Source organism: Hoplias malabaricus, chromosome 18 (genome assembly GCF_029633855.1).
Source record: "Hoplias malabaricus isolate fHopMal1 chromosome 18, fHopMal1.hap1, whole genome shotgun sequence".
Lineage (NCBI taxonomy): Eukaryota > Metazoa > Chordata > Actinopteri > Characiformes > Erythrinidae > Hoplias > Hoplias malabaricus.
Window position 1 is genome coordinate 3998022 of NC_089817.1, and position 27500 is coordinate 4025521.

Here is a 27500-nt window from a genome sequence, read left to right on the forward strand (position 1 = left end):
CTCCTGCAGACCGTAGGCCTGGACGAGAGAGAGAGAGAGAGAATATAAGACAGTGGTCGAGTGTGTGTGCATGTGTGTGACTGTATAGGGGTGTGTGTGTGTGTGTGTGAGGAATTGTCCACAGACGTGTGTGTGTGTGTGAGACTGTATAGGTGTGTTTGTGTGTGTTTGTGTGTGTGAGGAATTGTCCACAGATGTGTGTGTGTATGTGTGTGACTGTATAGGTGTGTGTGTGTGTGACTGGGTGAGTGTGTGAAATTGTCCACAGACGTGTGTGTGTGACTGTATAGGTGTGTGTGTGTGTGTGTGTGTGTGTGTGTGTGTGACTGGGTGAGAGTGTGAAATTGTCCACAGACGTGTGTGTGTATGTGTGTGTGTGTGACTAGGTGAGTGTGTGAAATTGTCCACAGACGTGTGTGTGTATGTGTGTGACTGTATAGGTGTGTGTGTGTGACTGGGTGAGAGTGTGAAATTGTCCACAGACGTGTGTGTGTATGTGTGTGTGTGTGACTAGGTGAGTGTGTGAAATTGTCCACAGATGTGTGTGTGTATGTGTGTGACTGTATAGGTGTGTGTGTGTGTGTGTGTGTGTGTGTGAAATTGTCCACAGATGTGTGTGTGTATGTGTGTGACTGTATAGGTGTGTGTGTGTGTGTGTGTGTGTGTGTGTGTGTGACTAGGTGAGTGTGTGAAATTGTCCACAGACGTGTGTGTGTGTGACTGTATAGGTGTGTGTGTGTGTGTGTGTGTGTATGAGGGTTTTTTTTATGATTTTTAATTATTTATTTTTGTATAACAATATATTGAGGATATTATGACACAATTGTGTGTTCTCATTCTCAAAAACAACAACAACAACAACAAAAAGATCCGAAGCTGTGCTCACCAAGCTGTGACCGTTTATGACCAGGCCGTACTCTCCGTCCACCGTCTCGTCCATCACAAACTCAGACACTTTGCCCAGGATCTTACTCCTCCGAAAGGGAGTCTCATCCGGAGAATCAGGTGACATCTTTTTCCTGGCATTCCTGGATGCGTTGGAGTAGATGATGTCAGCTCAATCTCAATCAGAAGTTTCACAAATCATCATTTATTTTATATATATATATTATCCCCAAGGTTTAGATGAAGCCACCAGCTACAGGAGGGTGGGGTGGAACACGTGCTTCCTCTGAGACAAGAGGTCAATGGCTTAACACACAGGAGGAGAACACAAACTGCCCAGATCCATCACATCCACTGACAGACAGCTGTGATATCTAAAACACCGAGCGGAGAGATGGGGGAGAGTGGGGCCCGTCCTAAACCATCAGAGAGCACAGCCAGTTGTGACCTCTACGACTCCTAGCCTCGGACAGATGAAGCGACCTTTGATCTGATGACAGAGACCAGGACTACTTCATATTTGCTACTTATTTGTACACGAATAAACAGACACTAATGTGTTTCTGATGCTCTGCTGTGTCTTTGCTCTGATTGGTTGTAAAATCTGCGTTAAGTGTATTATAAAGTGAGAGAAGCAGAGGGCTATAAACTCACACTAGTTCCTCTCTCACACTCTCCGCTGTGTCGGCTGCTATGATAAACACCTCCTTCATCTCTTCTCGAAGCATGTTGCAGGAGTAGCCAATATTCTCCGCCGTTTCTGTACAACAATAAAAAAGCCATGTAAAATGATTAATATTTTTACCTCAGGATTATCATTAAAAAAAAAAACACCCTTAACTTGTAATGTACATATTTTCCCCAGAGTTCCCGCAGGAGAAATGCTAGCCAAGGCTTCCAGTATCCGTAGTTTCAGGTGCTGCACATCTCGTATCTTCACAGCATAGACAATTACCTTCAGATGACCCCAAAGATAAAAGTCTAAGGGGGTCAGATCGGGAGACCTTGGGGGCCATTCAACTGGCCCACGACGACCAATCCACTTTCCAGGAAACTGTTCATCTAGGAATGCTCAGATATGACACCCATAATGTGGTGGTGCCAGCTTCAGTGAATAAAGAGGAAAACACATCATCATGTAGCAATTTCTCATATCCAGTGGCCTTGAGGTTTCCATTGATGAAGAATGGCCCCACTATCTTTGTACCCCATATACCACACCGTACCATCAAGATGTGTAGCACCTGAAACTACGGACACTGGAAGCCTGTGCTAGCATTTCTCCTGCGGTGTTGCTATCAGTGTGCGAAGAGTGGGAGAAGAGGGTTGCATTGACAATCCAACACAATGGGCAGCACTTTGAACACATTTTATAAGTGGTCAGAAACTTGTAAATAACTCATGAAAGAATAAAGTTACGTTAAAACCAAGCACACCATTGTTTTTCTTGTGAAATTCCCAATAAGTTTGATGTGTCACATGACCCTCTTCCCATTGATAAAACAAAAGTTGGATCCAAAACATCCGACTTCAAAATGGCCGCCATGGTCACCACCCATCTTGAAATGTTTTCCCCTCCCATATACTAATGTGCCACAAACAGGAAGTTAATATCACCAACCATTCCCATTGTATTAAGGTGTATCTATATAAATGGCCCACCCTGTGTATTATACTGTAAGCAATAGAGTTTAGCTGATAACTCTGACCTTGTTTATCACCAGTCAATACCCAGATCTTGATGTCAGCCTTGGAGAGCTGCTCGATGGTCTGTGGGACCCCGTCCTGCAGCTTATCCTCAACTGCAGTCGCCCCAATGAGCTAAAGATGAAACAGTGAGACAGGATTAAATTATAAACGCTTTAAACAGGCCAAAAAAAACATATAATTGATACACTAAGGTCAACAAAAACAGAAAGTGTTAAGCCCCTCAGTGTCTGGACTGAGAACAGTCCACCGACCAAAAACATCCAGCCGACAGCGTCCTGTGTCACTGATGAAGGACTAGAGGACGAGCGACACACACTGTGCAGCGACAGATGAGCTACTGTCTCTGACTCTACATCTACAAGGTGGACCAACGAGGGAGGAGTGTCTCACAGAGTGGACAGAGAGTGGACACAGGTTTTAAAAACTCCAGCAGCACTGCTGTGTCTGATCCACTCTGCACCAGTCCACCACCACATCCCACATGTTCTGTATAACTAAATTAACTATTCAGACACAGGAAAGACATTTCTGGAAGTGTGAGCTTTACCAGTAGATCCTTTTCAATCTCTTCATAAATGGCATCAAGTTTAGCCTCGCGGTCGTCCAGAGCAGTGCTGGCCTCATGGTGGCGCACTCTCCAGATCTCATACTCCGCTTCATCCAGGTCTTTATACGCCAGAGCTAGAGTCCTCAAGCCTTCCCCAGCATACTCCTGAGCACACACACACACACACATATAAATTCTGAATGTTCACAAACAGGTTGAAGGTTTTTACTTTTTTAGGTTGTATTTTTACAAGTACATCATCGGTAAAAATTCCCTGCAATCAAATATTAAACATTTCTGAGAAAAATTATTGACTATTGCCCTGTTTGGACAGGATTGGATTTACATGGGGTGCTGTGGTAATGTACTTTTTTCCCCAAGACGTCAGTAACGTTTATGGTGGATTCGCACTGAATAAGAAATCGCTGTGAAAATAACAGAGATGGGAGGTCTACTTAATTCATGCTCTACTGTTACACAATGTGGATCAGACACAGCAGAGCTGCTGGAGTTTTTAGACTGTCACAACTGTTCTGAGATCAGCCCTCCCACCAAAAGCATACCGCCCTCAACGACTTGATCTTCTAGTCCTTCATAACAGATAACGGGTGAGATGGTGGCAAAAAATAAAAAAAAAATAAAAAAAAATAAAAAATTTCCCAATCCTTCACACAGTTATTATAAACAATATTCTACACTGTTTAATGGTAGCGACACACATTCATAACACATATGGAGACTACTACTGTGGACTAAACATATCTACAGGTCATTTTGTGGATTTGAGTGTGGTGCTTCTTTCAGCTGCTAAGCATTTTCTTAAAATGTATACTTCACTAAATGCCTCCTTCTCTTCCTCCTCTCTTAAGAAAACCCGCAAAAAAACTCCTTTTCTCCGGGATATGACACAATATTACCACACCTTTCAATTCGGACGGGATTAAAATAACCTGGGGTCATTTTTACTGCTGGTTTTACAGAAGTAAAAAGGTCAGGAATCTTTTCTGAAACGAGATGAAAAATGTCTGAAATGGTGTATTCGGACGGGACTAAAATTACTGAGATTCTCGGGTAATAATTACTTTACCCCACGTCCACAGGTAAAACTATTCCTGTCCGAAGAGAAATTTTGTCTATGGCTTATTTTTGCAAAATAACAGAAAAATCTCTCTGAGGACATTTGCTCCTTCAGGTGTAACTTTGCTTGTTAACACTCTCACATTGAGGTGCTCAGTTGTGATCTCCATCAGTTTGGAGCAGGACGGGTGGAGCCTCTCGTAGATGATGGTGTCTGCACCTTTACAGAACAGAGTTAGCGTGCCGTCTGGACTCCGCACTGACAACGTACACACACAGACACACACACACACACATTAATTAAAAGCGTAATGTTAGCAATGGTAATGAAATGTAAGCATTCATTGTCAAAGGCCAACAACAAATCGCTAACACTTTACAAGAACCTGGCAACATCACTCTAACATGATCCTGACAGATGTCAGTGCTTCCATCACATTCAGGAATCCAGTCCTTACCGATAACAGACATCCGTTTGCGGACGTTGTTGAAGTCCAGCACGGCCAGCAGCTCATAGGTGACACTGACACCCATCTCCACCACAGAAATGGTCTCAGGAGTACGAGAACGAAACACAAAACCAAAATTACGAGCCGCAGTGACCAGAGCTCCTTCATCAGGTGACTGAGCCTGGTAGTACAACTCCCCTGGAGAAGAACAGAGATCACGCTGCATTACAATACGTTTACATTGCTGTCCAACACAGTATTATGGAGAATTTTGTAAAATTGGTGGACTACTTCCACCTTTAACCAGTGGGCTGGAGTTAACTCAACATAGTGAACCAAGGCACACAGAGCAACTAAATCAGAAACTGGCAACAATCAGGTGGTGTCCAGTTTGATCCCCAGTGATGTCTCCGCCCTCTGAGGCTGGAAGTTCTAAAGAGCACCACTGGCTTTGCTCCCTGGGTGGGCAGGATGGCCCCTCATCTCCCTTCAGTGTGTGCACAGTGCTAGCTAGGGTTGCGGGTGTCTGTCAGCTGATGTGACAGACCTGGGCAGTTAGCGATCTCCTCTGGTGTGTTGAACTGTCCAGTGCTTTTACATTAACGTTAGCTTTAAAAAACAACAACAACAACAATAACAATGGTTGGCTTCAAATCCCAGGGGAAAATTGTAATGCTCATAGGATGCTCCATAACGGTTCAAGAGACAAAATGCTGATGAAAGAATGAGACAAAAAGGAGAAGAGACACTAGTGAGAGATAAAGGAGAGATACAATAGTGAGTAGGATATAGCTCCCCTGGCAAATCTGAGCACATTTTGTGACTTTACTCAGATCTCCATTAAAACTCCAGAGGAGACACCTGTGAGATTACAGAGATCTTTAATTCAGGAGACACACTGGGGTCCAGAGTTGTGTGTGATTTGGGGGGAGTGGGAGAAGAGGGTAGAACTGTACATCGCCAATAATTAAAAAGAAAATTAGAAAAACATAATATCCTTAAAAACAAACAAACAAAATGGGAAAAAAAACACATAGTAAACAACTAAACAGCTCCTCTAGGGCATAAACAGATCACACATCTCTCACTCACCCTCAGTCTTCTCCTCTGGCATCACAGTGTGGCAAAGAGCAAGCAGACGGAAAAAAGTCTGAACCTCTGGGGACCCCTGCCTTACCGCCGCCACCAGAGCTCGGTCGTGAAAAAAGAACTTGGGATCAGCCAGAGAGTTCCAGGAGAAATCCACCTTCTCCGTCTTCTGCAGGGCACAGACATAACGTTTTATTTTCTCTGAGTATTTTCACAATGTTAATGTTATTTTTGTACTTGTTTGTATTTGTAAACAACAAAATGTATATTTTTACTCAATTACATTTAATTAACAAACATGCTGCCTATTCATTTTGCAGTGTGTAGCCAGATGGCATGTGTTGTAGCAGTGTGTAGTGAGGTAGCGTGTGTTGTAGCAGTGTGTAGCCAGATGGCGTGTGTTGTAGCAGTGTGTAGCGAGGTAGCGTGTGTTGTAGCAGTGTGTAGCCAGATGGCGTGTGTCGTAGCAGTGTGTAGCAAGGTGGCGTGTGTCGTAGCAGTGTGTAGTCAGATGGCGTGTGTTGTAGCAGTGTGTAGCGAGGTAGCGTGTGTTGTAGCAGTGTGTAGCCAGATGGCGTGTGTCGTAGCAGTGTGTAGCAAGGTGGCGTGTGTCGTAGCAGTGTGTAGCCAGATAGCGTGTGTTTTAGCAGTGTGTAGCGAGGTGGTGTGTGTTGTAGCAGTGTGTAGCGAGGTGGCATGTGTTGTAGCAGTGTGTAGCCAGATGGTGTGTGTTGTAGCTGTGTGTAGCCAGATGGCGTGTGTTGTAGCAGTGTGTAGCGAGGTGGTGTGTGTTGTAGCAGTGTGTAGCGAGATGGCGTGTGTTGTAGCTGTGTGTAGCGAGGTGGCATGTGTTGTAGCAGTGTGTAGCCAGATGGTGTGTGTTGTAGCTGTGTGTAGCCAGATGGCGTGTGCTGTAGCAGTGTGTAGCCAGATGGCGTGTGTTGTAGCAGTGTGTAGCGAGGTGGCATGTGTTGTAGCAGTGTGTAGCCAGATGGTGTGTGTTGTAGCTGTGTGTAGCCAGATGGCGTGTGTTGTAGCAGTGTGTAGCGAGATGGCGTGTGTTGTAGCTGTGTGTAGCCAGATGGCGTGTGTTGTAGCTGTGTGTAGCCAGATGGTGTGTGTTCTAGCTGTGTGTAGCCAGATGGCGTGTGTTGTAGCAGTGTGTAGCCAGATGGCGTGTGTCGTAGCAGTGTGTAGCAAGGTGGCGTGTGTCGTAGCAGTGTGTAGCCAGATAGCGTGTGTTTTAGCAGTGTGTAGCGAGGTGGTGTGTGTTGTAGCAGTGTGTAGCGAGGTGGCATGTGTTGTAGCAGTGTGTAGCCAGATGGTGTGTGTTGTAGCTGTGTGTAGCCAGATGGCGTGTGTTGTAGCAGTGTGTAGCGAGGTGGTGTGTGTTGTAGCAGTGTGTAGCAAGATGGCGTGTGTTGTAGCTGTGTGTAGCGAGGTGGCATGTGTTGTAGCAGTGTGTAGCCAGATGGTGTGTGTTGTAGCTGTGTGTAGCCAGATGGCGTGTGTTGTAGCAGTGTGTAGCGAGATGGCGTGTGTTGTAGCTGTGTGTAGCCAGATGGCGTGTGTTGTAGCTGTGTGTAGCCAGATGGTGTGTGTTCTAGCTGTGTGTAGCCAGATGGCGTGTGTTGTAGCAGTGTGTAGCCAGATGGCGTGTGTCGTAGCAGTGTGTAGCAAGGTGGCGTGTGTCGTAGCAGTGTGTAGCCAGATAGCGTGTGTTTTAGCAGTGTGTAGCGAGGTGGTGTGTGTTGTAGCAGTGTGTAGCGAGGTGGCATGTGTTGTAGCAGTGTGTAGCCAGATGGTGTGTGTTGTAGCTGTGTGTAGCCAGATGGCGTGTGTTGTAGCAGTGTGTAGCGAGGTGGTGTGTGTTGTAGCAGTGTGTAGCAAGATGGCGTGTGTTGTAGCTGTGTGTAGCGAGGTGGCATGTGTTGTAGCAGTGTGTAGCCAGATGGTGTGTGTTGTAGCTGTGTGTAGCCAGATGGCGTGTGTTGTAGCAGTGTGTAGCGAGATGGCGTGTGTTGTAGCTGTGTGTAGCCAGATGGCGTGTGTTGTAGCTGTGTGTAGCCAGATGGTGTGTGTTCTAGCTGTGTGTAGCCAGATGGCGTGTGTTGTAGCAGTGTGTAGCCAGATGGCGTGTGTCGTAGCAGTGTGTAGCAAGGTGGCGTGTGTCGTAGCAGTGTGTAGCCAGATAGCGTGTGTTTTAGCAGTGTGTAGCGAGGTGGTGTGTGTTGTAGCAGTGTGTAGCGAGGTGGCATGTGTTGTAGCAGTGTGTAGCCAGATGGTGTGTGTTGTAGCTGTGTGTAGCCAGATGGCGTGTGTTGTAGCAGTGTGTAGCGAGATGGCGTGTGTTGTAGCTGTGTGTAGCCAGATGGTGTGTGTTGTAGCTGTGTGTAGCCAGATGGCGTGTGTTGTAGCAGTGTGTAGCGAGATGGCGTGTGTTGTAGCTGTGTGTAGCGAGGTGGCATGTGTTGTAGCAGTGTGTAGCCAGATGGTGTGTGTTGTAGCTGTGTGTAGCCAGATGGCGTGTGTTGTAGCAGTGTGTAGCCAGATGGCGTGTGTTGTAGCAGTGTGTAGCGAGGTGGCATGTGTTGTAGCAGTGTGTAGCCAGATGGTGTGTGTTGTAGCTGTGTGTAGCCAGATGGCGTGTGTTGTAGCAGTGTGTAGCGAGATGGCGTGTGTTGTAGCTGTGTGTAGCCAGATGGCGTGTGTTGTAGCTGTGTGTAGCCAGATGGTGTGTGTTCTAGCTGTGTGTAGCCAGATGGCGTGTGTTGTAGCAGTGTGTAGCCAGATGGCCTGTGTTGTAGAAGTGTGTAGCGAGGTGACATGTGTTGTAGCTGTGTGTAGCTAGGTGGCGTGTGTTGTAGCAGTGTGTAGCGAGGTGGCATGTGTTGTAGCAGTGTGTAGCGAGGTGGCATGTGTTGTAGCAGTGTGTAGCCAGATGGCGTGTGTTGTAGCTGTGTGTAGCCAGATGGCAAGTGTTGTAGTCGAGTGTAGAGAGATGGCGTGTGTTGTAGCTCTGTGTAGCCAGATGGCGTGTGTTGTAGCAGTGTGTAGCGAGATGGCATGTGTTGTAGCAGTGTGTAGCCAGATGGCGTGTGTTGTAGCAGTGTGTAGCCAGATGGCGTGTGTTGTAGCTGTGTGTAGCGAGATAGCGTGTGTTGTAGCTGTGTGTAGTGAGATAGCGTGTGTTTTAGCTGTGTGTAGTGAGATAGCGTGTGTTTTAGCTGTGTGTAGCGAGATAGCGTGTGTTGTAGCAGTGTGTAGCCAGATGGCATGAGTTGTAGCTGTGTGTAGCCAGATGGCGTGAGTTGTAGCTGTGTGTAGCGAGATAGCGTGTGTTGTAGCAGTGTGTAGCCAGATGGCATGAGTTGTAGCTGTGTGTAGCAAGATAGCGTGTGTTGTTGCTGTGTGTAGTGAGATAGCGTGTGTTGTAGCAGTGTGTAGCCAGATGGCGTGAGTTGTAGCTGTGTGTAGCGAGATGGCGTGAGTTGTAGCTGTGTGTAGTGAGATAGTGTGTGTTGTAGCTGTGTGTAGCCAGATGGCGTGAGTTGTAGCTGTGTGTAGCCAGATGGCATGAGTTGTAGCTGTGTGTAGCCAGATAGCGTGTGTTGTAGCAGTGTGTGGCGAGATAGCGTGTGTTGTAGCAGTGTGTAGCGAGATGGCGTGTGTTGTAGCAGTGCGTAGCGAGATGGTGTGTGTTGTTCATGTGTTCATTTCAACTGATCCAACAGTAAACCAAGTATACCATATAACATTCATAGACACCTTTTACGTTAGCAAATATATTAAAAATAATGATTCGCTACTAACCTCAGTAATCTCTACCCTCTGTCCGGCAAAGTCCACAACTTCACCTAGAAAGACACCCATTGAAAACATGAGAATAAAGGAAGAGCTTATTTATAATGTGTGGAACAGAATAGGAGCTAATATTAGCAGAATGATATGACCATTATAGAATTTTCTTTGTTTATTTACTTTTATTAATATTTATTTAAAGTCATTTAGCTCCAACTTTTCGTTTATCACATGATGCTACCAGTCTGGGAGAGTAAAGGTGAACACGTGTCCACGGTGATGTATAAATCTCCACCACGTCTTTTTTTAATCGCCTCTAAATCAATGTCTTCTGAGCTCTACACGCTTGTAGGAGACACTAACTAATTCAGATGCCTGTTAGTTAACAGCATGCTGAGTAATCAGAGAAATGAGCAACATCCTACACTAGTACATGGACAGAGATGGAGCCCAATAACCAGTCCCAGTGCTTGTCCTTAATCTAATTAACCGACTGTTAGCAACATTAGCATCTTGTGAAGTGTTTTACTGTTGAATGGTTCTTATGATAAACTCTCTCACCGTAAGACTTCCCGTTGATGGAGCACCTGTTGAAGGTCATGATGTTCTGAGTCAAGGTGCCAGTCTTGTCAGAGAAGATGTATTTAATTTGCCCCAGCTCCTCATTTAAGGTGGTAGTTCGAGCTTGGGCTGGAGTATCAGTCTTGGTGTGGTACATCTTCCTGTCCCAGTCGATGTAGTAGCTGTTCCCCAGTCTGAGAATCTCCACACTGTAAACAGAGCAATCAAAACCATGACAATTAAATACATCTCATCAATAACCAGGTTATCACACTGCGTATCAACTCGTGTCTTTTACTATATAACATTACACCAACTGGACGATCTCACGGACGGATTCCAGTCAAAGAGATCAACATGAATCGGGGCAAAGGGGCAGCATTTTGGAAATCTCTTAGGTGAACAAATAAGTTTTAACTCGATGGACCCTATATATATAGCTATTTTGCTATTCCGTTTTTTTGTCAGTGCCTCTTTCAGTTGCATTTAAACAGTAATTATGTGACATATTGAATATGGCTATGTTGTTTTATTTTCTAAAGAACCTTAGCTACTCAAATATGTAATCACTTGAGGTTTTCATGCTGACCGATAAATCAATTTTTCTATAAATTTGTCATGTTTTGACCAAAAATTTTACCTAGCGCCTGCTTTTTTTTTTTTCATATTTCTCAATGTACAGCCTTGAAATCATATTCCCACATCAGATATCTTGACACAGATTGTTAGTGTGAGGTGTATTTTAGTTGAAAACATAAGCATTTTTGATGCTAATTTATTACATGTCATATTACTGTAATAAAATAAATTTTTAGCATCAGACGGACATATTTTTCTTGATATTCTAAGCTCTGGGATGTATGACTGATAAAGTTCTGACAGTCACAGCAGGCCCAGACTTTCAGGAATTTAGTTCAGGGCAAATATGGACAATATCCCAACAAATAAAAAACATTTTGGTACTTTTTTCTGCCCAGAGACAGCGTGGGTTGAAGTTATGTGAGTTAAAAGGAAACTGAAAGTAAACAGCGTCTTTCTTGTCTCTTTGCAGCGTATTTTTTTCTGATTTTAGCGAATATCGTTAGAATGTTTCATGACAAGGACATAAGACAAAAATTTTGAAGGAGCGCCTTGATTTTTAGGTGGTTTTTCACACTGAATTACTCCCAGACGCTTCACAGCACCGCGATGCGAGCGCTATTTTTAGAAACGGTAGGATCTGCGCTTTCTAACGGTATACGGAGCTCACAGACGCGTTCAGACATTCAAGACTTACAAAGCTGATTATATAAGGTGTGTTTCTACCCCGCAAAATGCGGGATTCGGGTCGTGAAACATATAACTGTAATTCAAAATTCAAACATTCATGACTGTCTGTGAGGAGTGTGGTGTGTTCTCCCTGTGTCTGCGTGGGTTTCCTCCGGGTGACTGTCTGTGAGGAGTGTGGTGTGTTCTCCCTGTGTCTGCATGGGTTTCCTCCGGGTGACTGTCTGTGAGGAGTGTGGTGTGTTCTCTCTGTGTCTGTGTGGGTTTACTCCGGGTGACTGTCTGTGAGGAGTGTGGTGTGTTCTCCCTGTGTCTGCGTGGGTTTCCTCCGGGTGACTGTCTGTGAGGAGTGTGGTGTGTTCTCCCTGTGTCTGCATGGGTTTCCTCCAGGTGACTGTCTGTGAGGAGTGTGGTGTGTTCTCTCTGTGTCTGCGTGGCTTTCCTCCGGGTGACTGTCTGTGAGGAGTGTGGTGTGTTCTCTCTGTGTCTGCGTGGGTTTCCTCCGGGTGCTCCGGTTTCCTCCCACAGTCCAAAAACACACGTTGGTAGGTAGATTGGTGACTCAATAGTGTCCCGTAGGTGTGAGTGTGAGTGTGTGTCGCCCTGTGAAGGACTGGTGCCCCCTCTAGGGTGTGTTCTTGCTTTGTGCCCAGTGATTCCAGGTAGGCTCCGGAGCTCCGAAGTGTTACAGACAATGAATGAAGGCTATATTTGTTGAATAAAATGACAAATGAACTTTTAAATACTGCAGAAAGTGTTGTTGTATAAACATCCTTTATTTATGTTAATTATTTATTCATAATTTATTAATATAAATTGATTAATTGTCCCTGCAAGCCCATTATCCACCGACCTGACATAGAGTGAGATGGGCACAACGGTGTTGAGGATGATGACGTAAGACCAAAAGGTGAGGAATCCAGAAAAGGCTGCGTCTGCCCCCTCCTGCCGAGGGAGGAACGCTGTGAACGAAGTGCCCTGCTGATGCTCCCAGATGCCGTTCCCGATCGCCAGAATAGTGCACATGAACGCCAGGAGGCCGAATATCTGAAAAGGACAGATGCTGTAGGAGTGGAGCAGACAGAGCAGTTTTTAAATCATAGATCTGTCACTCACAAACAAAACCAGGACGTTCATCAGGTGGTCGATGCTTGTGCGCTTGAACACAGCTTTCCCCGAGTTCTGCATCAGCTTCGTATCAGGACCTAGTGAAGTTCAGAGAGGACACTGCTGAATAAAACTAGTTTATAAGAGAGAGGGAGAGAGTAAATGTAAGTGTAAAGCCGTGAGGAACATTCAAGGTCTTCAGAGAATATGTGATTTCTGTTATCAGTTAGTCCTCTTCATTGGTCAGGACTTCAGGAGCTGAACAGAAGGCTTAAACAAGCACAAACATAGAGCTGTTTTTTCTTCTTGATTCTGACCAAGCTCTGATTTCTGGCCTGAACTGAAGGCCTAGCTCTGACGGTCCTGGAAAGCTAACGTATGAGTAAAAGTAAAAGTGAGCGTGTGATGAACCTCCGAACAGCACGAGGCCAAAGCACCACTCGGTGTTGCGGAGAGTGCAGCCGCGGAGCAGGATCCTCTCGTTGTCCAGGGCATGGGTCACTCCCTGAACCTTCAGAGTCCCAGTGAATTTATCCAGACGATTGTTAGGAGCCTCACATCGCACCTCGCCTGCACAAACAGCAGCATTAATACACTGTTTCATTTACTTTTCATTTTCATTCCCATTAACGATTCTACTCTCGTTACGTTTCATTTCGTTTTCTGAGGCATTATTACTGAGGTTTATTTAATAATAAAATTCTAATATAATAATAATAATAATAATAATAATAATAATAATCTAATTGTGATCTGGATTAATCTGAAGTTTATTTGAAGTTTTTGTACTGAATTTTGCTTTCGTTTCTCTAAACAGCGTGGCTTTGCCATGTTTCCTTCAAAAAAAATGTATGTAAATCACCATTAAAAGTGGCCAGTCGCTCAATATCATCTCCCAGGTCTCCTGTTACAGTCAGAGCCTGCTTCACCTTCAGATTGGTCTCACTGAGAGAGAGGGGGGGGGGGGGAGAGAGAGGGAAAGAGAGAGGGGGGGGAGAGAGGGGGGGGGGAGAGGGAAAGAGAGAGAGAGAGGGAGAGAGAGAGAGAGAGAGGGAAAGAGAGAGAGAGAATGGGAGAGAGGGAAAGAGAGAGAGAGAGAGGGAAAGAGAGAGAGAGAGAGAGAGAGAGAGAGAGAGGGAAAGAGAGGGAAAGAGAGAGAGAGAGAGAGAGAGAGAGAGAGAGGGAAAGAGAGGGAAAGAGAGAGAGAGAGACAGAGAGAGAGAGAGACATCATGAGGTTGTATGTGATGTAATGAACACGTCTATAGAACCTGTATAAAGGTTTTAATGGGTTTGTGGTGTGTATTACTGACCCGTCCAATTCCGCGGTCTCGATGTAGACCAGGTTCAGAGGTTCACTGCTGGACAGTAGCAGCAGGTCAGCCTCAATTACAGGAATAACAGAGAGGAAGGGGAATGTATGTTAAAGTCATTGTATACATTCATCTGTGATACATATACATTACAGTAAACTCACACTTTTGAATAATAGTGTGTGTGTGTGTGAGAGAGAGAGAGATAGATATGGTCCTCACTGTGACAAACTGGTTGTTCTCCAGTTTAATGATGTCTCCAACTTGAACATTCATCCATTTCTCATTCTTCAGCCTGAGGAGCACACAGTGGAACAGTGGAACAGGGTCAGCACTGAACACAGGTCTTTGACCATAACTGACTACAGCTGGAACTGACCTGGTCCTACACTAGAAACACGTGAAGGAAATCCCGCTGACCAATGGGAGAGTGTGTTCCCGAATGTGCTCACGGCTGTAAGGGTTTACCACTTTTGAATTGTTCTGTTCTAAATGAAATCCCAATTCTAACAAGACATTTACAAATAAAACCATACCTCCCTTTTTACAAGTCTGTTCAGTCTGAGAGACAAGGCCTGCTCAATACAAACCTGCCACCGCTGCAGGTCACTGATATGTACAGCCTGCCCCTGTCTGAGGCTTACATCAGATACTCACTGTCCGTCAATGAGGACGTCCACCCTGCGGTTATTCACCTGTCTGTCATTTTTATGCCTGTTCTACAAAGAGAGAGAGAGAGAGAGAGAGAGAGAAAGAAACAGACAGAGAGCAGGAGAGGGAGAGAGAGAGAGAGAGAGAAACAGACAGAGAGCAGGAGAGAAGGAGACAGAGAGAGAGAGAGAGAGAGAGAGAGAGAGAGAGAGAGAGAGAGAGCAGGAGAGAGGGAGACAGACAGAGAGAGAGAGAGAGACAGACAGAGAGAGAGAGAGAGAGAGAGAGCAGGAGAGAGGGAGAGAGAGAGCGCGAGAGAGAGAGAGAGAGAGAGAGAGAGAGAGAGAGACAGACAGAGAGAGAGAGAGAGAGAGAGAGAGAAACAGAGAGAGCAGGAGAGAGGGAGACAGAGAGAGAGAGAGAAGATACATTTTGCTTGGTTCAGTTCAAATCAGTTCATTTCAATTCAATTGAGTTCAGTTGAGTTCACGTCTGAAAGCCTTGCTGCAGCAGCTGCACTTACGAGGTCATCAGAGCCGTCTTTAGCGAGAGTGATACTCAGCACCAGCACCAGAGGAACCACAGTGGTGAACCAGGACAGCGAGGAGATCGCTGGGATCAGCTACAACACACACACACACACACAATCCCTCTTCATTTGAATTGCCTTCATTTAGATGGCCCATATTTAAAGGAGCGCTCAGTCGTTTGGACGAGCAGAGCCTGGGGCGGGCGTCTTTCAAACAGGTTCAGTAGAGGATCTCAGAGACGTTCCTCACCTGGAGGATGAGGAGGAAGACGAAGTAAGCGTTGGCGAGTCTCTGGAACTGTTCGAACAGGTTGAGGGGCAGGAAGGTGAAGGCGTTGTATTTGGAGGTTTTGATGGCATTGTTCTGTAGAGACACAGAGAAAACTTCAGGACGTGGTCCTACAGAACACCACAGTGTGAAACATAACACACTTCTCTGAGGGGCTTTTACTCACAGCGTAATTAAAGGAGAGGTTGAACTCTCTGTCGTTCGCTTTGAGATGCCTCTCCTCTGCAGCAGAAGGAAAACATAACGAATAAAGCTTCTTTAGAAAGGTTTACAGTGAATAAACATCTAACATCTGATTTATCCAGCGCTCAGGACCCCCACAGAGCAGGTGTGATGTGGTGGTGGATCATTCTCAGCGCTGCAGTGACACTGACGTGGTGGTGGTGTGTTGGTGTGTGTTGTGCTGGTGTAGAGTGGATCAGACACAGCAGTGCTGCTGGAGTTTTTAAACCCCTCAGTGTCTGGACTGAGAACAGTCCGCCGACCAAAAACATCCAGCCGACAGCGTCCTGTGTCCACTCAGTGCTCCTCACTGGTCAGTGGACAGTGAATACAGAAACTAGGATATGGCTTTAATGTTATGGCTGGTTCTCATTGTAATTACTGTGGATATGAAGACAATGAAGGTGCGTTACCATGTACTGTCTCTTTCTGAAAGTTCAGTCCGCACGCTGACAGCACAGACCCCATCTTTCACTCATTCACACGACCAGCTGCATTCTGCAAACAGAGGAACAGACACATACATCTTTTACAAGCAAAAGTGTTTGGACATGAGCTCGTCCAGCATTTACAGGTCCCTAACTCCAGAGAATACAGCTCCTCAGGCCAGTGCTGGAGAGTTGTTCTCTCTGTGTCTGTGTGGGGTTCCTCCGGGTGACTGTCTGTGAGGAGTGTGGTGTGTTCTCCCTGTGTCTGTGTGGGTTTACTCCAGGTAACTGTCTGTGAGGAGTGTAGTGTGTTCTCCCTGTGTCTGTGTGGGTTTCCTCCGGGTGACTGTCTGTGAGGAGTAGGTGTGTTCTCCCTGTGTCTGTGTGGGTTTCCTCCGGGTGACTGTCTGTGAGGAGTGTGGTGTGTTCTCTCTGTGTCTGCGTGGGTTTCCTCCGGGTGACTGTCTGTGAGGAGTGTGATGTGTTCTCCCTGTGTCTGCGTGGGTTTCCTCCGGGTGACTGTCTGTGAGGAGTAGGTGTGTTCTCCCTGTGTCTGCGTGGGTTTCCTCCGGGTGACTGTCTGTGAGGAGTGTGGTGTGTTCTCCCTGTGTCTGTGTGGGTTTCCTCCGGGTGACTGTCTGTGAGGAGTGTGGTGTGTTCTCCCTGTGTCTGCGTGGGTTTCCTCCAGGTGCTCCTATTTCCTCCCACGTTCCAAAAACACACGTTGGTAGGTGGATTGGAGACTTAAAAGTGTCTGTAGGTGTGAGTGTGTGAGTGAATGTGTGAGTGTGTGTCACCCTGTTAAGAATTGGCGCCCCCTCCAGGGTGTGTTCCTCTCTTGCGCCCAGTCTTGGCTCCAGTCCCACCGCAGCCCTGAACTGGATAAGTGTTACAGACAATGAATGGAAATTTTGGAAATATGTCATATCACGTCTATATCACAGACATGTTTAAAGACTGAAGTTCTATATCTAAATACATTTTCTTCAGTGAATAAGTGCTCAATGGGACACAGCATCTCGTGTTATACTCTACCCTCTGCGTGTGATGAAGTTACAGGAGACGACAATAACACGATACGGTAAAGGACTTTATTCTGTGAGACCTTCACTCATTTCTGTGGGTCACTACATGGTCACAGTGAGATTTCACACAGTGTAAAGGGCAGGTGGCATCATTAGAACGTGTGAGAAATCATAAACAACAACAACCACACAAAACTGGTGATAGAGTACACTACAGTAGAGTAGTGACAATAGGCCTCTGCAGCTCAGAGAATTAAAGGAGTTTCTGGCCTCTGCAAAGTTAATAATAAACTACAGGAAATACACACAGCATTTATAACAGTGTCTCTTATCAGAGCAGAGCGCTCGAGGAGATGGTGATGCATTTACATTCTCTCTCACTCTCTCTCTCTCTCTCTCTCTCTCTCTCTCTCACACACACACACTGTTTGCTATTAAGGCAGCAGTCTGTAGGATGGACAGAAGTGTGTAGAGCATCCTAAACCCTCCCTGCAGTAAAGCTGTAGTTACATGAGTAAAATTATGGCAATAAAAGTTCCTTCCATAAGAACTGTGCAAAGACTGTTCATTCACTCACTCACTCACTCACTCACACATTCATACTCTCTCACTCATTAATATAGTGAGTGTGTATGTGAATGAGTGAGTGAGTGAGTGTGTATGTGAATGAGTGAGTGAGTGAGTGTGTATGTGAATGAGTGAGTGAGTGAATGAGTGTGTATGTGAATGAGTGAGTGAGTGAGTGTGTATGTGAATGAGTGAGTGAGTGTGTATGTGAATGAGTGAGTGAGTGAGTATGTGAATGAGTGAGTGAGTGAGTGTGTATGTGAATGAGTGAGTGAGTGAGTGAATGAGTATGTGAATGAGTGAGTGAGTGAGTGAGTGAGTATGTGAATGAGTGAGTGAGTGTGAATGTGAATGAGTGAGTGAGTGAGTGTGAATGTGAATGAGTGAGGGAGTGAGTGAGTGTGTATGTGAATGAGTGAGTGAGTGAATGTGTATGTGAATGAGTGAGTGAGTGAGTATGTGAATGAGTGAGTGAGTGAGTGTGTATGTGAATGAGTGAGTGAGTGAGTGTGAATGTGAATGAGTGAGTGAGTGTGAATGTGAATGAGTGAGTGAGTGAGTGAGTGTGTATGTGAATGAGTGAGTGAGTGAGTGAGTGAGTGTGTATGTGAATGAGTGAGTGAGTATGTGAATGAGTGAGTGAGTGAGTGAGTGTGTATGTGAATGAGTGAGTGAGTGAGTGAGTGTGTATGTGAATGAGTGAGTGAGTGAGTGAGTGAGTGTGTATGTGAATGAGTGAGTGAGTGAGTGTGTATGTGAATGAGTGAGTGAGTGAATGAGTGTGTATGTGAATGAGTGAGTGAGTGAGTGAGTGTGTATGTGAGTGAGTGATTTATAAGCAAGTTTCATAGAGGGCAAGGTCGTTATCAGTGTAAAGATCAAAGACACTGAACTCATTAATGATCCCATGATGTTCATGTGCTCATAAGTTCTTACATTTTATAAATATGTTGTCAATATATTACACAACACAACTGACACATTGTTTACAGAATCATTATAGTCCTCCTCTTCCTGCTCAGGACACACTTCTCTCATTGAGCGCTTTGAGATCGTTACAGAATGAAGAAATGATAACAGATAATCCATAACCCTGAACATTAGACCTGAGCTCTCTCTCTCTCTCTCTCTCTCTCTCTTTATCTAATCTCTATCCATCTCACACTGCCCCGTTCAGATCAGCAGCCTATAAAGTAAAGCTCCTCAGATACAGCTTGTGGTCATGAGTCAATTGAAAGAACTTATAAATATATAATTTACACATTTATATCTTTAATTGTTATTTTATAGTTGAGTTACAACTGCAGAAATTATTATACATTTCTATATCCTTTATATAACGAGTGCAGAGAAATAAGAGCACTGAGCAAAAATGGAGAAAAGCGAACGGAGAAGAAAGAGAACAGAGCGAAAACAACTAAAAGCCAGAGCTGCTCCTCGCTCCTCACTGCTGTGCGCTCGGGGTCGGGGTGAACAGCGAGCGGCTCATTATCATTTAAAGGAACAGGTGCTGAAAGCGGGCGTTCTGAACAGGGGCTGTTTACACAGGGGGAGAACACTGCTGTGGGGCTCGATCAACCGAAGGGTGGAGGTGAAGAGGAAATTAAAATTCTCTGTTGTTGACAGAGGCGCCTGTTTCCACTGTAAAGAGATGTGAGTTTCTCTGCAATCAACGTTTTCCCACCAAACTACGACGACTAACGCTAACATCTCAAACACAGACATATTCAGAACATATGCAAATTAGAAGTAAATCTTATGAATATTTTTGAATGTAAAATATCCATACGCTAATTATAACTTCAAGAAATTCATTCATTCATTATCTGTAACCCTTATCCAGTTCAGGGTCGTGGTGGGTCCAGAGCCTACCTGGAATCATTGGGCGCAAGATGGGAATACACCCTGGAGGGGGTGCCAGTCCTTCACAGGGCAACACACACTCACACATTCACTCACACACTCACACCTACGGACACTTTTGAGTTGCCAATCTACCTACCAACGTGTGTTTTTGGACTGTGGGAGGAAACCGGAGCAATCAGAGGAAACCCACACAGACACAGGGAGAACACACCACACTCCTCACAGACAGTCACCCGGAGGAAACCCACGCAGACACAGGGAGAACACACCACACTCCTCACAGACAGTCACCCGGAGGAAACCCACGCAGACACAGGGAGAACACACCACACTCCTCACAGACAGTCACCCGGAGGAAACCCACGCAGACACAGGGAGAACACACCACACTCCTCACAGACAGTCACCCGGAGGAAACCCACGCAGACACAGGGAGAACACACCACACTCCTCACAGACAGTCACCCGGAGGAAACCCACACAGACACAGGGGGAACTAGACTACAAACAGTAGAACTACAGAGTGCTCCTGAGTGGGTAGTGGAAACATGGAGGTGGTTTTAATGTTGTGGGTGATCAGTGATGTCCTTTATATAAATTAGAGAAAGGTCCAGGGACTGACACTACATTCCAGGTAAAGGATTTTGTCACAGTGCCTCGACACAGGTTAGTGACCACAGCTATGACCACCCCCCCCCCCACACCCCCCACCCTTGCCACCAGTGGGAAAACACCTGCCTCTGTTTACACAGCACATAGAGATCCACTCTCACACCAGGTATGTTTCAGAAGGCTCTGTGACACCATGCTGCTGGACATACGCATTTTTAATAGTGATTTTCATTTTCAGACATCATTTAAAAACATTAGCTGTACTTTACTCTGAGCTACAGCTTCATGGATCAGGAATATGGATCAGAAATACATCAAACACAACTGTTTATATTCACTAAGAAAGCTTCATGTACTTTTTTTCTTTTAATGGAAACAAGTGTAAATGTCCTTTTATTGTCATTGCACAACAGTACAATAAAACGTAACCCTTCTGTGGCAGTGAACACACACACACACACACACACACACACACACACAAAACTGGAGGGCGGCCAGCCATCCCAGCGCCCCTGAGGAGTAGTAATGGGTTGTGTGCCTTGCTCAAGGGCATTTCAGTCGTGGATGTTGAGGGAGGAGACAGTGCTGGTCTTTTACTTCACTTGACCCCAGATTTGACTTTTCAGTCGTGGGGATCCAACCAGCAATGTTCCGCTCTCAATCCCTCTTCAGTTTTTCTGTTTATTCTGAGCTCTTAGTACAGTCCGTCTCTGCTCCAGACCAAGTGTGCACCCGCACCTCTCTCAAACGGGTTTGTTTTACCCCAGAAGAGCTCATTTTAAAACCAGTGGCACTAAAACTATAAAGGAATAAAGCCCACCTTAAAGAGTTCAGGTCCCGTCCAGTTCCTGAAGAGGGGTCTCGTCTCGGGCGAGAGAACAGCAAGGTCAGGTGGACTACGATTCCCAAAAGGCCACACTACGCTGATTTATTATGCGCTCCACTTGAGCAGAGCAGGTTCCAGGGGGGGCTTTGGGAAGGTCCAGGAGAATGATGGGGTCCAGTCTTCAGGTTAGAGGAAGAGGCCAGAGGTCAGAGTGAGAGAGGAACGGAGGCGGAGGAGAGTGGACACACCTGGGTCTGAGAGGAAATGGAGAGTGTGACTGTTCTACGCACAAAAAAAAAACAAACATTAACTGATCTTTGGACTCGAGGGCAGGGCAATAAACCACCAACCGCCCGAATGGTGACGTGGAGCAGACCACAACCAACCAGCAGCAGACACTCACCTGGAGAAACGTCCTGGCCCCACAGTTCAACACAGCTCTCCAAGTTTAAGTCTTACCTTGTGCTTCAGTCATCAGACACTTTATTAGAAACACCGGCCACAGAGGCACTGTAACAAACTGGAGGAACTTTATAAACAAGTTTAAAATAAGTGGAAAAAATAGGAATGCAAATTAGCACTAGAAATAAAGGCAGCTTTTTTCTTCTGGCTCACATGTTGTGGTAAACCATTGCTCTGCATACTTTCACACAGTTCTTCAATGGTTAGGACCCCCTGACAGAGCAGGTATAATTTTGGCGCGTGATCATTATTACACACTCACAGCTACGGACACTTTTGAGTCTCCAATCCACCTTCCAACGTGTGTTTTTGGAGCGTGGGGAACACACCACACTCCTCACAGACAGTCACCCGGAGGAAACCCACGCAGACACAGGGAGAACACACCACACTCCTCACAGACACTCACCCGGAGGAAACCCACGCAGACACAGGGAGAACACACCACACTCCTCACAGACAGTCACCCGGAGGAAACCCACGCAGAAACAGGGAGAACACACCACACTCCTCACAGACAGTCACCCAGAGGAAACCCACGCAGACACAGGGAGAACACACCACACTCCTCACAGACAGTCACCCGGAGGAAACCCACGCAGACACAGGGAGAACACACCACACTCCTCACAGACACTCACCCGGAGGAAACCCACGCAGACACAGAGAGAACACACCACACTCCTCACAGACAGTCACCCGGAGGAAACCCACGCAGACACAGGGAGAACACACCACACTCCTCACAGACACTCAACCGGAGGAAACCCACGCAGACACAGGGAGAACACACCACACTCCTCACAGACAGTCACCCGGAGGAAACCCACGCAGACACAGGGAGAACACACCACACTCCTCACAGACAGTCAAAGACAGACATGAATGAATGAATTACCGGGGCTCCGGTACTTTCTTTATTCCAAAACAAAAGAAAACACACCACAGCAGCTCATCCTTTAAATGTTTTATATAAAAGTCATTTGTTGGAGTGTACACAGACACAGTTTTAATGATCACACCAACACAATGGTTTCTGCACATTATAGTGAATATAAATAAAACTTGATAAAACTATCCCAAACATGTGGTTTAACACTCGAGCTGCGTCACATGCTTTTTGTTTCAGTCACGGTTTCAGTAGTGCAAGAATTTACGTTTAAAAAAAAGACACGTACAAAAAAAAGAAAAGTGAACACTTGCACAAATTGGCACGAGGAATGTGTGTGTGTGTGTGTGTATGTGTGTGTACAAAGAGCACTAACTACATGCTCCTCAAAGTCACAGTAACAGTGTATGTACAGTGTACGGTGAGTGATTCTGATCTTTACGACCATTGGCAAGAGATGTTTCAAAAACACAAGTTGAGTTTTCTTACAAAACACATCGCTAAGACGGAGTAGATAACTTTACACGGTGTGTTGAACATCGCTCAGATTGCATGATGATTTTCCAGCGTAAAGAAACTAAAATAATACAAATACAATAACACCCAAGTCTTTAAACATAAAGGGAGACACAGATACAAATATTGCTCTGATTTACAGTCTTTCCACAACAAAAAAGGAGAAAATACAAAGTAAAAAACAACAGAAAACACTTGTTTAAAATCACGAGACAAAGAAAACAACATTAGTTTAAGAAAGACCAACTAAAATAAGGCCTCAGCAGTGAGAAAGAACATGCTGTGTGTTTTTAATTATCCCTGGTGGTCATTGGAGTAATGGATCCATAGTGTATTGGCTATTTACACCACACCACCACCACCACCAAACACATTCATTCACAGTACAACAGCCCCCTTCCTACAGCGAACACTGACCACTACAGTCAAACCAGCACAATATCCACACATTATCTACATCCGTGATGTGACGAGTCCAGAGTAGAGTCCAGTTTTCGGTCCAGCGTAGGGTCCGGTGTTTGAGTTTTAAAGGAACAATCAGTCATATTTAACACCAAACAGTCTCGGACAATTCATGCAGGAAAGAGTTAATAAAAACTCAGAAAAAGTGACAGTTACTTTTAATATACTTTCTATAAAGTGCAATTTACGTGAGATGAACCAGAACGAACCAGTTTTCTTCCTCTCCCCAACACGCGGCCCATGTTCCGAACAGGTTTCTATAGATTCAAACCTCCAGGCCACTAGGGGTCAGTATAAGCATCGATTTCAAAGCATCAAGAAATGACTGCTTACAAGGAAAAATCCAACCACAACATTTACCACAGTTCATTATGCAAATGAGATGCTAATCAGGGATGCAACTTGTGCATTTTTGGTCAAGTTCCCTTTAAGTTTCCAGGCCGTGTGTGTTTCTGTGAATGCTGAGGTTGTGTATACGTGCACACACACACACACACAAACACACCCACAAACACACACAAACACACCCACACAAACACACCCACAAACACACACAAACACACCCACACAAACACACCCACAAACACACACAAACACACCCACACAAACACATACACAAACACACATACACAAACACACATATACAAACACACATATACAAACACACATATACAAACAAACACACACAAACACACACACACAAACAGCTCGTCTCTTATCAACGTGGTCTTTTTGTAGTCAGACCAATCACTATAATCTCCAAAAGTTTGCACACACCTTTTAAAATTAGAGAAATGGACACGTGTTGGTTTTTAAAATCTCTGTAGACAATAGAATGAAACGGGACACTCTGGAGCAGCTACACATGAGCCTCAGGTCATGGCGTGACATGGAGCAGTGGAACTGCGTTCTCTGGAGTGATGGTACCGAAATCCCTTCCCTAACTAAATACCATAACATTGGATAAGCAGGTGTCCACAAACTTCTGACCACATAGTATTTACAGAGAAGGTGAATCTGGCCTCCATTCACCCAGCCTCTCTCTCTCTCTCTCTCTCTCTGATGAAGGGAGTAAGGACCATCAACAGAACAGATCCTGTAGTTTGAAAGGCACAGTTGGGCTTGCTCTCATTTGGAGGTGAAGTTACTGGATATTACTGTTGACTTGGAGGGACATTCAGGGTCTAACACACAAACACCGCAGTCGTAAACTCCCACGTATTTCACACATTCACCAAACCAAATTAAATAAGGCATTTACACACATGGCAAAATGGGGGATACAAAGTGCACAAAACATCTAGGACCCTGTATGATCCATGGTTTGAGGTGTATCTGACACACACACACACACACACACACACACACGAGTGAGTAAGAATAAGAAACACAAATCCCCTGTGGTGTAAATACATGCTCTATATTCACTGTCGTAACACCACCTTCTGTCTGAATTTGGACGACTGCTACTGGTCCATTCTAATAACAGAAGTCACACGGTCTCCTACAGACACTGATCCTAGGAATGTGAGCTATGAAAGACAGGCGCCCCCTTCAGGGTCAGTGGTGGACCCACCGTGATCCTGAACTGGATAATGAATAATGCTATTAGACGGCAGTGCAGAATCTGTTTTTGATGCTTGTTTGTGAAGCCTTTAGAGGGCAGCAGTGAGTACTGTTTGTTTATTTGAGTTTGAGTTGCAGCTGGGAGCTACTGATACACCAGTTGGATATAACAGTGTGTAGAGTGTGTGTGTGTGTGTGTGTAAATATAACATATACACACACAGTACAGAGAGAGAGAGAGAGAGATGGTTAAATCTAGAGAGAGTATGACATCAGGAGTGAGACCTGAAGCCTCTAAGCTAAGAGCCCTGTGAGGACGGCACATTATAAAAACAGTAGACAGAAAGGAGGACGATATATTTCTGAGTGGACAGAGGTCTGAGTCCACCCTGTAACACCCTCCTCCATTGATCAGCAGCATTTTCTTCATTAGCTTAACTTCTTACAGCTCTGTCCTCGATTTAACTGAAGGAGGCCCTGCTGAAGTTCATCTGCCCTCCTCGGCCGAGCGGGTTTCTGACTTGAGTTTGACGAACTCCTTGGCGACCTCGTCTCCGGAGCGCTGGGACAGGATACGCATCACGGTTTGCCCCGTGTCGTCCATGTTCACCTGCGTCCCGAGTGGACACCAGCAGGCGCAGCTGGCTCTCTGAGCCACGTCTCGCAGCTGGATCACGGCCACGCCCACCACCCGGTCCGCTCGTCCGAAACAGTAATCCTTCACACACACCTGCAGCTCGTAACACTCCGGGCCGTCCTCGTTCCCCAGGATACTGCCAAATACACACAACATGTATCATACACACATTACAGAAACACACACGCACATTCTTTACCAAATGATTCTGTACATCGTCATATCTCGACTGTCACTGGGCCGTGAGCAGAGAAAATGGCCGGAGCTGTTAGAAGTGAGTGTAATTATATACTGAACTGTACTGAAGGTAATCAAATGCATTAAAGTCTGAGCAGCCTGTGACTCCAGGTTGTGTGTGGAACATTTAAACCAGGAGTAAATAATCGCTAGTGTCTCAGGAACGTGTTACAGGAAGACGTCTCGTGGTGATCGTGCTGCCGGGAAGTTGTTGAGTTTACTCACAAGTGGAACGTCTCGTTGAATTTTGGCGCCCAGCTGTTGTTCTTGGACTTGGTGGTGAACTTGCGTTTCTTGTCGCTGAGGTGAGGGCCGATCATGGAGATCTCCACAAACGGCCGAAACATCCCTGACGTCTGCCACTTCAGGTCATTCGCTGCCACCACTGAGAACGGAGAAAAGACAGAGGGGATGGGTTTGTTTTTACTCATGGAAGCCTATCAGACATGAATTTACATCATCATTCATTCATTGTCTGTAACACTTATCCAGTTCAGGGTCGCGGTGGGTCCAGAGCCTACGCAGAATCACTGAGCGCAAGGTGGGAACACACCCTGGAGGGGGCGTCAGTCCTTCACAGGGCGAAACACATTCACTCACACACTCACACCTACGGACACTTTTGAGTGGGAGGAAACCGAAGCAGACACAGGGAGAACACACCACACTCCTCACAGACAGTCACCCGGAGGAAACCCACGCAGACACAGAGAGAATACACCACACTCCTCACAGACAGTCACCCGGAGGAAACCCACGCAGACACAGGGAGAACACACCACACTCTTCACAGACAGTCACCCGGAGGAAACCCACGCAGACACAGGGAGAACACACCACACTCCTCACAGACAGTCACCCGGAGGAAACCCACGCAGACACAGGGAGAACACACCACACTCCTCACAGACAGTCACCCGGAGGAAACCAACGAAGACACGGGGAGAACACACCACACTCCTCACAGACAGTCACCCGGAGCGGGAATCGAACCCACAACCTGCAGGTCCCTGGAGCTGTGACTGTGACACTACCTGCTGCTCCACCGTGCCGCCCTCAATTTATATTAGGTTTGTTAAAAAAATCTTGAAGGAAAGCTGGGATGATTAGTGTCAGCCCAAATAAACATCACTGCCAAACAAGTTCAGTATAATCTCTCCTTGAACTATCACTTCAACTCCAACTGGCTACTGACAGCGGCTGTTGTTTAGTTGTAAACTGAACAAAATTAACAAGATAAAGTTACAACACACTCGCTCTGAACTGGAGACTAAAGGTAAACGGACAGATCTAAGTGGTACTGGTCTTTGGTTTAAATGTGAAAAACGCCCTCCTGTGGGTTACTGGGCAGAAGACTGACCTTTTACTGTGACCTTGTGCTCCCCTGTCCCTGGATGAGTGAACAGGTCGATCTGAATGGACACTTCTCCCACTGGTTTGTCCACTCCTGAACCTGAGGTGAAATATATCACATGCAGAGTGAGACAGAGCGACCGGAACTGCTCTGGGGTCAGTACTCAGACAGTTAGAGTGGGTTCGAGTCTAAACTGCTGGGACCAGGAGAAGGTGAAGACGGGCAGTAATTAAACTGTCCTGGGGTCAGCACCTACCCCTGCACGGCTGGACTCTCTCACTAGTCGTTATCCTCATCCCCTTCCCACCATGCACTGGGGCGGAAAGAGCGGTGACGATAGCACAGCGCAGCGGAAGAGAGAGAAGGAGGAGGAATAAACAGGAAAAGAGAACAATGAGAAAGCTAAGATTTACAGCAATGAACAGAGACAGATTCAGGCCAGAGAGCAGAAACATGATGAGGAAGAAACAGCTGAGGACTCGAGGTTTAACACTCTAGCGACCTCTGGTGGCCACTGCACTGCTGAAGAAGGCACTGAGGATGGGTGACAATAAGAAA

The 27500-nt window shown here is 45.8% G+C and overlaps 2 protein-coding genes across 2 annotated transcripts in view; both read right to left on the reverse strand.

Annotated features, from left to right (window-relative positions):
• The window catches only part of atp8b5b (ATPase phospholipid transporting 8B5b), a 28494-nt gene extending 7445 nt beyond the window's left edge, over positions 1-21049 (reverse strand). Inside the window, exons 1-22 of the mRNA XM_066650222.1 lie at positions 20814-21049; positions 15909-15993; positions 15440-15495; positions 15235-15348; positions 14979-15077; positions 14462-14523; positions 14027-14099; positions 13805-13875; positions 13355-13437; positions 12904-13062; positions 12502-12590; positions 12239-12432; positions 10120-10328; positions 9571-9614; positions 5761-5926; positions 4678-4866; positions 4363-4478; positions 3143-3307; positions 2595-2706; positions 1540-1645; positions 887-1028; positions 1-18 (exon numbers count right to left, since the gene is read on the reverse strand). The exon at positions 1-18 is cut by the window's left edge and continues 166 nt beyond it. Coding sequence (XP_066506319.1) covers positions 1-18; positions 887-1028; positions 1540-1645; positions 2595-2706; positions 3143-3307; positions 4363-4478; positions 4678-4866; positions 5761-5926; positions 9571-9614; positions 10120-10328; positions 12239-12432; positions 12502-12590; positions 12904-13062; positions 13355-13437; positions 13805-13875; positions 14027-14099; positions 14462-14523; positions 14979-15077; positions 15235-15348; positions 15440-15495; positions 15909-15963 — 2322 coding nt within the window. The 5' untranslated portion in view covers positions 15964-15993; positions 20814-21049. The remainder of the gene's footprint in view (positions 19-886; positions 1029-1539; positions 1646-2594; positions 2707-3142; positions 3308-4362; positions 4479-4677; positions 4867-5760; positions 5927-9570; positions 9615-10119; positions 10329-12238; positions 12433-12501; positions 12591-12903; positions 13063-13354; positions 13438-13804; positions 13876-14026; positions 14100-14461; positions 14524-14978; positions 15078-15234; positions 15349-15439; positions 15496-15908; positions 15994-20813) is intronic.
• Positions 21050-23802: 2753 nt separating this feature from the next.
• unc13bb (unc-13 homolog Bb (C. elegans)) overlaps positions 23803-27500 on the reverse strand; it is a 39831-nt gene continuing 36133 nt past the window's right edge. The window contains exons 27-29 of the mRNA XM_066650599.1: positions 26949-27041; positions 25814-25973; positions 23803-25487 (exon numbers count right to left, since the gene is read on the reverse strand). Of these exons, the coding sequence (XP_066506696.1) occupies positions 25202-25487; positions 25814-25973; positions 26949-27041 (539 nt within the window). The 3' untranslated portion in view covers positions 23803-25201. The remainder of the gene's footprint in view (positions 25488-25813; positions 25974-26948; positions 27042-27500) is intronic.